The sequence below is a fragment of the Haemorhous mexicanus genome, chromosome 7, assembly GCF_027477595.1.
Source record: "Haemorhous mexicanus isolate bHaeMex1 chromosome 7, bHaeMex1.pri, whole genome shotgun sequence".
Taxonomy (NCBI): Eukaryota; Metazoa; Chordata; class Aves; order Passeriformes; family Fringillidae; genus Haemorhous; species Haemorhous mexicanus.
In genome coordinates this window covers 22287762-22298449 of record NC_082347.1, presented here as the reverse complement: position 1 = coordinate 22298449, position 10688 = coordinate 22287762, and the positions used below count along the sequence as shown (strand labels likewise).

The following is a 10688-nucleotide window of genomic DNA, read 5'->3' as shown; positions in this document are numbered from 1 at the left end:
TTAACAGGCTTTAATACATCTGCTTTCTCATTTGTTGTTTAAGGTGATCTTCACATACAAACATGTTCAGCAGACTTAGTCTCCTTTTATCTACAATACGTGCATCATTCCTCTTAAGAATCAAAGCCAGCCCCTGGAAAAGTGGAAGTGGGATAAGGGAAATTCAGTTTGAGTGAGCCATTGGTTCAAGAACGGTGTTATACCCTACCCCTGCTGCCCCACCGCTAAAACCTGAACTTCTGTTAAAAAGTCTGGTTTGGAACATGGTCCAGCTCCTTGCAAGGTATGCAATGACTTTTCCAAGTCATTAGGGTTAGACTGAAGCTTGGCGTAGCTGATGCCTTCAGACTCCAAGAATTTTAGTGTGTATGTTTTTGATTGTACCGACTCCAGCCTGCTTTGGAAACCAACATGCACTCACTGAAGAAAGAACTGCTTGTAGTTCACACTTTCCTCACTTCATGTCTGCCTTTGGGGTTTTCTACACCTACCTACATTTCCCTTCTTGCTTGTGCAAAACTGGGAAGTGGAGTTCAAGCATTTTAGCAAGTCTTCCATGGGTCAGCAGGCACAGTTTCATCCCATCAGTCTTGCAGGGCTTGTCTGTAGTCACTGCCTGGAAAAGAAACAACGTTGAAGCTGTGGTCAAGGTTAGAAGTCTGCCAAATGTCATTTTGTATTAAAGCACTTTACTGCTTTCCTGTGGTGAAAAGGCTGGGGAAGAGTGTATGGCATGAGCTTACTTGTTTCAGATGGGCTACTCTTACGACATCTTTGGATTTTGAAACTGAAATATGAATGAGGAGGAAACTGAGCTTTACTTCATGTGGTTTTTCTAACTAGGATAGCTACCATATTCATTGAGAGAGAGGAAGAAGAGCATTCAGGTATCACCACTGACATAAAAAAAATTCTTACTTGGTTACAATTTCCTCTTTCTAGTGGAGGGAGACAGGATACTGCTCAAATTGCCTTGGTTTGCTGGGCTGAGTCCCGTGCTGCTCTTGAACTATCCTGTTTAGAATGGGTTCCTGGCATTGGTAGGAGGTTTCTATGGAATTCTGTTCATGTGCAAAAGTGAAAAGAGGAAGCAGAGCCAGCAAAATATGGATGGTCCAGCTGGAGTAATTTACGTTTAGAAAAGTACTTTGGATTTAAGATGTGTTGATGGAGGACAGGTGTAGGACAGACGAATTCAAACAAATTGGTGAAACCCCAGTGCACCACTTGATCTTCTCCTCCCTGCTTTTCAAATCCCACACATTCTGCCAGAAATAACAAGCACTGTTCTCTTTGCAGATTTTCAGAACCAACTTCTTTGGATCAGCTTTACTAATGAGAAGCTGTGTCACTCTGTCAGCTAAGCATAAGGCCTTGTTTCTCTTATCCCTATATACCTGCAGTGGCTTTCACGCACACATCAGGGCAGCTAAGGGCTGAGCTGGGAACAGGGGGAACTCAGTGCTGTTCAGTTGCTGCCCAACAGAAGAAACAAGCTGGCAAGAATTAAAATTTCAGCAAGTTAATCCTGTTGGGAAGCGTTTGCTGAGGATGTTTTGGTTCCTAGCCCCTGGCAGCCCTGGGGCTCAGGAGCCAGCAGCAGGTACTGCCAAGAGTACTGCAGCAGCGTGCTCTCCTGTCTTCCCACCTGCCAGCCTGGACAGCACCCTCATCACTGCAGAGACAGGAGATTTACTGTGGCAATGTGAGTGGACAACTCAGCTGAAACCACTGCAAAAGTGTTTCACTTTCTTCTTGTAAACAGGACAGGACCAATTCAAACAACGAAACCCTTTTCTTTGCAATTTAACTAATCTGCTCTGTGTAAAGCAGAGCTGTATGAAAAGAACATGTGCTTCTAAAGGTTAGTTCCTTGCTCTTTCCCCCCTTCCCCACTCACACGTACAGGCTTGCTGCAGGTAAAGTAGGATTATATTCTCTGCTTGTGGGATTCTAGAAGGAGTAACCAAACATACAAGGAAAGTTCCTTTGCTTCAGGTTTACTATTTTGTTATCTCTTGCAAGACTAAGAAGCAGATTCTGTTATTCAGCACAATTATACTGAAGTCTCATCAGAAAGCCTTTTAACTCCCCACATGCTTAAGCCACAGCTAGGTTGATTAAGACTTGAGAAATCTTTATTTTCCTGCAAGGCTTGTCTTCAAATTACATGGGTTTAACAATTTGGTTAAACTGATGCAACTTTGGAGTTGAAACTTAGGGATGATGCACTATTTGAATCAGATGCCTCTGTTTGGATGAGTCAGGAGCGACCACACACAAGATTCCTGAAGAAATAAGCAAAGAGCATGCCACTACTCACTAAACTGCTCCTACTATTACATTTAACCATCCTAAATAAATACAGTTTGCTAAATTTAACACTAAAGGCGATGACAGAATTACACAAATCTAGTTACCTTCTCCCAAGAAGATATGTGAAATAATTATATTGGGGAATGCATTAATGTTTTGGATAGGAAGTTTTATAGGATCTTGTCACAGCATTTTGCAGAAACATGGCTGAAAATGAAGATCTGACTAAAATAACTGGTAGCCTTTGAGGCAGTGCACAAAACAACCATTGTCAGTACCTGCTAAGGGTTAGTCACCTGCCTAGAGAAGAGAGATGAAAATAGAAGCAGCAGATTTAATCTGAGAATCTCTAAGTCTCATAAAGGAGGATCCTGTTGAAAGAGCTTATCTCCTGAATCCACCAGGGATATGAGATCTGCAGGTAGAATAGGTGAACACTCTTTACCAATAAGCATTCAGATAATTTTAAGGTTTGACTGATTTTACAGAGTACTCTGCAATAATCTTACTTGCTCAAGTCAATAGGTCTAGGGAAATTTTACTTTTCCCCCCCTCACTTATTACAGAAAAAGAAAAGTGACTGAGGTATTGTCTCTGTATCTAGCAGTCCAGGTAGTTTTCAGCCATCATGACATAATATCATGGCATCATATCTTTGTTAATGTTTCCTCTTTCTTACACAAAAGAGGCCAGTTAAACATACGGAATTGGAACAGCACTGACCCTTACCCACACCCATGAGCACAAAACTTGTCAGGTGTGTTTTCTTAAATGAAGCATTGCTGCATGGTTGCAGCAACCACACTATTTGTAAGAGAGAATCTTATCTTAGATTGACAGTTTAATTGATGATTGAACTTCCCAATGGGATCTGAGGAGAGGTAGCACAAACTCAATTTTCAAAATAAAACTCCTCACATCCCTAACTCCATGGTTACATTATTTTTCTAGGGAAAGGCTGTAGAGAATACATACCATTTTACTGTTCATAGTATTATACACAGTTGTTCTTGCATTTTAGAATCACCTTTTCTTGGTGATCTTTCATCCCTATATTTAAGTACTAATGTACCTGTTATTTATATTTTGAAAAACTTTACTGCTAAGAAGCAACTGTAGTGCACATTTTGGTATGGTGAGTTTCATCTGAAGGAGCAGGTTCCATAGCATGGGGACAGCTTCTGCTCCTGAAGATATGAGAAGCATGTAAATACAGCAGAGCATTACTTCACTTAGCCAAGATGTGCTTGCATACGTTGCAGAGCAGTGCATGTTTGCCTTGCCATGAACAAATGGGCTTCCTATATTCCCTAACAGTTATCCTTCACTTACCAGCTGACTGTACCCTCAAAAACAAATACAGAAACCTGTCTTCTGCAGCAAAGGTGTGTTAAGGGTCATCTACTGCAGCACTTGTCATTTTTAATTACCAGTTTTGATTTCTAAAATTGTAGATTGCTAGAGAAGGAGTGTCACATTTATCAATTTTCCTTGATTATTTTTTGGTGAACTGAAAATATACTAAGGAACTATGTTTTGCCTGCATCAAAAGAGTCTTCTTGGAGTACTTAGGAAGCTTTCAATGGTATAACATTGCTAGTTAGGGTAATACACTCTCTAGACAAACAGAGTTATCAATTGCTGAGTTTCCATAAAGGATGTATCTAACCTGCTCTCTGGACAAAGGAAAGAGCTATTGTACTGTTTTCACAATCTTTTCACACTGGCTAAGGAAATGTCCAAATGTGATACTGACTGAGAAAAAAGAGGACTTGCAGTGTAATAGTTGATTTCTTTCCCCTCTGCAAAATGGAGAACATTTCAGTTCCCTTTAGCTTGGTGCTTCTGTCTGTGAATGTATAGTGCATATTAGACCCTGCCAGACTGTCAGCTTTGGTAATGGCAGAAGAAGTGTGAAAACGAAAACAAATGCTCCTGCAGGTTAGTGTGAAAGGAAGAGAAAAATATATTTGTATCTTGTGAAATACAAGATGCCAGGCAACATATGCTCAGTAATCCTTGCAGGCAATATTATCTGTAAATGCCATCTTCTCTTTCTGAAGAGTAGCAGTTATGTTCCTACATGAGGTCTTAGCCATAATTGTTGTCTCCTGCTGAATAACAGTAATTTTAGCAGCTGTTGCACAGTGTTTCCCTACTGACTCTGTTTTCCATGTGTGTATGTATGTATGTACCAGTCACTTATCTCACAAATGGTGAATTTAGTTTTGAATAAGGCTTTATTCAGGCATGTGTTCATATTCTCTAAGATCCCAGAGACAGCAGCTTGGACAACATCAGTTCAAAGTCTTCTGTGGCAAGGATTAGTCAAAGATTGGAAAATGCTTAATCCAAATGGGGTAAATTTAGCTTACAATACCTTAGGACAGCTTTGCTTTCAGCTTCCTGGTATGCATTGTCTGGAAAAGCTTTGTGCATCTTGTACAGCCATTTGCCTAGTTGGAAGCAGAGCAAGGAGCAATGAGCTGTATGCTGTGTCTTCTTTTGTGCTAAAACAGTCATTTGCTCCATCTATTGTACAGGCCTAATATTTTGAAATAAATAATGGTGGCTGGTTGTTTTGTCTGTGGAGATGTTTAATATATGTTATTAATTATTATTAGTTATTAATTAAGTGATCAGTATAGCATGAAACAGTGATCATCTAGGAGGAACAGAAACTTTTGGCAGTTTGCCATAGTGCCATAGCTCTAGAGCACAAAAATCTATTATTCTGCACATCCAATATATTACTTAGACACAAAGTCATATGTGTGCTTTAAGAATTTGCCTTTGCTTGTCATTTCTGAGTGCATTATCACATGCAAAGAGACAATGAAACCTTTGTTGAGTCAGAATGGAGCTGAACAGCTGGGTCCCACTGCACTTGCAGTGAAAATCTCTAGAGTGCTGTATTTTGTTATTGAGTCTGTATTAGATTCAAGCCATAGCAAGGATGTGTTTTACTTCCCATGCAATCAGAAATAAAAAACATGCTGGATATGACTTGCAGTGTAGTACATGACTCACCAGTGAAAAGCAGACACTTCTGAGGTGCAATGAACTCATTTAGTCCCCAGTGAAGAGCTTAAGACAGGAAACAAACGTAAATGTTGCAATTCTGCTTTAGGGTAGGTGTGTGCACGCCTATGTGTCTCTCTCATATGGAATGCTGCATTCTGAAAATTGTCTGCATTGGAGGCAGAGGAATTTTCAACAGCAGTTTCCTTTTTCTGAAATAGGAAACGAAAAAAAGTACATCCCTGCAAGTGAGAAAGCATCTTACTGGCAACCTTGTCATTTCTGCAGGATTTCTTACTGAGTTTCTTTCTTCCTAGTAGAACACTGCTGAAATTGTCAGATATCATTTTTCACAGTCTTTAGTTTTTGTCTTTTGGAAGATCCACAAGAGGAAATACATGCCTGTCTCATGCAATAATTTGGCTGGGAAAAAAAAAATGGAAGAGTATTTATGAACTTGTGTGCCTTTCCAAGCCATGAGGACAAGGAGAAGCGAAGCTCTCACACCCGCACTCCCTCCTGTTGGCCAGGGCAGCAATACACCCAGGCCTGCTCTGCACAAGCCAGAAGACACATTTTTACAGGCTCTTGAAAAGCACTTTAAGATGAAAGTGCAAATGTTCACTCTGCTTTGCTTGTCTCGTTATTTTCATCACCTTTTCCACGCTTTCAGCCCTGATGTTTAAGCAAGTGAAAGCAAGAATTCTTTGAAAATCTCCGTAACTTGTGGTATCCCAAAGCTGGAAGAAGGAGGAATGGGAGCAAGGATTGTTACAATTTAATGGAATCAAACTCAATGTACTGAAGCCCTCTTATAATTAGTACTGTCTAATATTCCTGCTCTCCTCTGCCCTTTTTGGATGTAATGTGCATTCTCTACTGGAATTAGGTAAAATCTAACAGTGCTGTGTTGCACATAATGTCATCAAAAGATACTGGTGAGCAGCATCAGCCTTATGGCATCACTGCATTTCCCTGCCCATTTCTGTCATTTCAAGTGCCACAACATCTGAGTCAGGGTGCTGAATTTCACCTGTAGTTACCGCTTAAATCCTTGGACACAACCCATTTAATTTCTTTTTTCTTGAAAATACTCTTCAAAATTTCACCTGTATTTTTTTATTCTTTTCTAATTGCTTTTCTGTCACTAGGGAAACAGCTTTCCTAAGGTGTAATCCTTCTTTAATGCAACACTGCACCAAGTATTACAATGCCTTTGTGTATCTGTTTCTCATGTGACAGAGATTCTCTGCAATGCCCTTGACTCAGAGTGCTATTGATGTGACCCGCCAGAATTCCCATTATCAGGCAGGTGTGTCTCTCTCCCGAATTACTGCTGGCGTGGCACTAACAGGTTCTTTGGCAGCACAGACTTGATCGAGTCAGGCATCAGCACAGGACAACTTTGGTGTAGGATTAGGCAGCACACGAGCCAGAACCTGGCATGCTGTGCTGCGGCACATTGCCTCCAGCTGGCTCGCCCGGTGTCGGTGTCGTGCCTCCCTGCGCAGTGCACCTGGGGGATGTCTGCCTTGGTAGCACTGTAGGACCTCACAGCTCAGGTCAGTTCCTGACAGTGAGTAACCTCTTACAGCTGATGGATTCTGCAGCAATTCATCTTTGTGTTTGAAACCTTGAACTGGGAAGCACTATGTTTGTAAGGACAAACCATGTAGGAAGTTTCCTTTAAGACTGCAGGTGCCTTGCTTAGACCCTCGGTGAAGACTCATCAATTAATTATTTTGTTTGGATCAAGGACTACAGTGAGATGAGGGAGATAGTGCTCCCAGATGCATTTCAGTTTCTCCCAGCTTTACATTTACTATTTCTTAGTATGTTATTCTTTTTTCCCTTGCTTTTTTTTTTTCCCTTCCCTACCCCCCCCCATTATTTGCTTTTCCCCTCTGTACAAACATGGGGAGGGAGGTGTAGGTTCAGCTGTTTGGCTGACACGTACTCAAAGAGCAAACTTATCCTTTGGTACTTAACCAGTCAACTCTCTCAATGGAGCAATGAACTAGAAGAACTCCAAGAAAAAGAATTATAGAAAAAAAAATTTAAAGAACGTGTTGCTTTCAGAGTAGGTAGGATAGGAAGACCTTAGCTAGCCAATGTAATTCCTCATGGACCTGGCACGTGAGTTATCTCCTCTGTTTTGAGTTTTGGAGTTGTTCAGACCCGAGCAGCTCCTCAGACCCTCCTTCCCCTTCAGCCTCCCCTTCAGCGAGGGGCTCTCTCGGCCGAAGGAAAGCGGTCACTGCACTTGACCGGGACTTACTCGAGCCACGGTCTCCTCATTTTCTTTCCTTTCCCCCCCCCCCCTTGATCTCCTTTACTGTTGTTTTTGTTCTTCAAAAGAAAAAATTGTTACTGAGAACTCGTATATTTCTTTCATCGCCAATCAGATAATCACAGCTGAGTGATTTCTACCTCACGCATTAATCTTGGGTGCGTTCCGGGACAACCCCCACATTTTGGCACAACTGGAGCGGGCAGGCACAACGCACAGGCCTTTGTTTTGTTACGGCCCTTCCAGGCGGCCCTCTGGGTGTGCGGCGGCGGCGGGCAGGCGCCAGCCGAGCCCCGGCCCGTCCCTGGGGATCGCGGGCTCTCCCCCGGCACAGCCGGCGGGGAGCGGCTGGCCCGCCCGGCATGCCCCGCGCGGCGGAAGCCGGAAGCGCGGTGGCGGAAGCGGCGCTCAGCTGGCGGGGGGTGTCGCAGGTGAAGCTGGGAAGCGCGGAGCCATCTTGGTGCCCGCGCCGGGCAGGGACGGGACCCGCCGGGGCCGCGAACCGCCGGGGCCGCGCCGGGCTCGGGGGCGTCCAGCAGGGCCCGCCGGCCATGGGCTCATAGAGACACCGCGGGGCCACCGCGACCGGAGCGGCGACGGGCTGCCCCTACCCTGCCCGCCGGGACCAGCGCCGGGCGCTCCCCGCCGGCCGCCGCCCGCGCCCCCGTGAGGCCGGAGCCGCCGCCTGCCCGCCCGCGCCGCTGCCGGTGCCCGTGACGAGCAGCCGGGAGGTCGCGCCGCCCCTCCGCGGGCGCTCCGGCCCCACCGGGCTGTTTTTAAGCCCCCGCGAGCGGGAGGGAAGTTGTTTTCCTCCAGCTCCCGCCGGTGCCCCTGCCCTCTCTCCCCTCGGTCTTGTGCCGGGAGTGAGACAAGCACAACCTCAGGGAGACCCGGCCCTGCGCACAGACACCGGCGCCCCCACCCCCGCGGGAGCTCCGGAGGAGGAAACCGGCCCCTTCCCTCGTCCTGCAGCGCCGGGAGCCTTCGAACCTTCCGTGTGCCCGGCGCGCACCTGTCCCGCCTGGAGGCAGCTCTCATGGACTAACCAGTCTCCTCCGCCTCAAGTACATTCTGTGGACAAAAGCATTTTTTAACTTTTTAAAGAACTTTTTTTCCCCCCCATGGAATTTTTACCAGCTGTCCCTTAGTTATTTCCTGCTTCTCTCATCTCAGACAGCGCTGACTGTTTTTTCCTGGTAATGTGGTATGGGGATCAAATCAAAACCGAGATTTTAAGTATTGCAAGAGCCCTCAAGTCCATTCACCTGTTAAAAGTGAGCAGTGCTGTTCCTGTCTTTCTTCTTTTCCCTCACGTCTCCTGTCGGATGTGATGGAACTCATGTTCGCAGAGTGGGAGGACGGGGAGAGGTTTTCATTTGAAGACTCCGATCGCTTTGAGGAAGACTCTCTTTGTTCCTTCATCTCTGAGGCGGAGAGCCTTTGCCAGAACTGGAGAGGATGGAGGAAGCAATCGGCTGGACCCAATTCCCCCACTGTCAAAATGAAAGGTGAGGTCACCCGGTTTAATTGGGATGCTCTTTGGATTCCTGGAAGTTGTGGGGCAAGGGGGGGTGGTAGGTGAGGAGATCTGCAGAAGGAAAGTCAGAGCAGCAGAGAGAACTTCTTTCTATGTATTCTCTCGATTCATTGTCGGAATAATTTTTGTGCAAAGATTGCAATTGTGAGTTCACCGGTGTTGTTAAGACAGTGCTGTCTTTTAGGTGAGTTTTCACCTGGGTGCACTCATAGGATTGTGGTACTGCTCTTCTGAGTAGATTCTGTGGGATTGCTCTTGGAAATCTGAACACTGTTTTCTATAAACAAACTGCAGACTTGGCTGGGAATAACTGCATAGGTTCCCATAGGCTTTGATTGAAGTCCACTAAGGTTTCATAGAGGTTTTTGTTACTTCTATAAAGCTACTCATGTAAAGCCATGTAAGCCATCATTGTATAGAGCAGTCCATTTTCCTTGTCTGATTCTTGGCATTTCTCCTTTTTCTAGTAAATTAGCTCTTTCTTTTGCAATAGTGGAGCAAGGGGGCCTTACCACTGTTGCAAAGAAGTCGGCAAACAGCAGTGTGCCTGCTCCAAGAGTTGTTTCATTTCCGTTCTGCTGATAGTAATTTATATTTAATAGCAGGCAACAAAATAGGTAGCATTCGCAAATGAATTTTATTTTTAATTAACATATAGCTCTTAGCTCTTTGCTTGATTTTTTTTTTTGTTTGTTTTTAACAAAACTTGTTTTCTCTATATTTTTCTACTGCATCATGACCCTGGAATTCAGGTGATGTTTGCACTAAGCTGAGCCAGACACACATTTAACAGAAATTACACAAACTTTCTACTTTTCTTTTTATCTCCTGTTTCTTCAGGCCGGCGTCAGTACTTTTCCTGATCTTTAACCATCACCTGCCTCATTGATATCTCCCTATCTGGAACTGTAAAACTTTATTCTCTTCTGAATATTGCCCTTACATGAACAGGAAATGCAATTTATATTGAATTGAATTGGAAATCTGGCCATGTTGTGCTATGGACAAATGTTCAGTTTTCACTGGTTTAGTATCATAAAGTACACTTTGCATTAACTATAGGCTTTCCAGAGCAGCAGAGCAGATTAAGTTTTAAATTCTTCTGCTATAAAGAAGGGGAACTTGGTTGGCATTTTTAAAATCTGTGAGTCCTGAGATGCAGAAGTAAGCATTGTGCATGGGGCAACGTATATACGTATATATTTATCTCATGTTTTGCATTAAGTCTTGTTGAACACATTATCTTGCTAGAAAGGAGCTGAATTTTTAAAAATGTAGTGGTGTGGGAATAAAGACATCTTTAGTTTGGCAGAGATGTATGGAATTGGTGTGCATGGCTCTGCAAGTCAGACTGATGTTTGAAAGGTGATTTTTTTTTTTTCAACTTCTAGTTGCTTTTAGCCAACTTTTCTCCACTGGTTCAGTGTATGAGTGCATGTTCTTCTGGGTCTTGACCTAGTGCCTTGAGCTCTCTTGACTGAATTAAATCAAGCAGCAGTTGCTCTCTCTGCTGATGCCCACTTG

At 44.0% G+C, this 10688-nt stretch overlaps 1 protein-coding gene across 2 annotated transcripts in view; it reads left to right on the top strand.

Annotated features, from left to right (window-relative positions):
• The first annotated feature begins 8315 nt into the window (after positions 1-8315).
• The window catches only part of ZSWIM8 (zinc finger SWIM-type containing 8), a 54849-nt gene continuing 52476 nt past the window's right edge, over positions 8316-10688 (top strand). For both annotated transcript variants that reach the window (XM_059851361.1, XM_059851360.1), the window contains exon 1: positions 8316-9135. In XM_059851361.1, the coding sequence (XP_059707344.1) occupies positions 8958-9135 (178 nt within the window). In that variant the 5' untranslated portion in view covers positions 8316-8957. The remainder of the gene's footprint in view (positions 9136-10688) is intronic.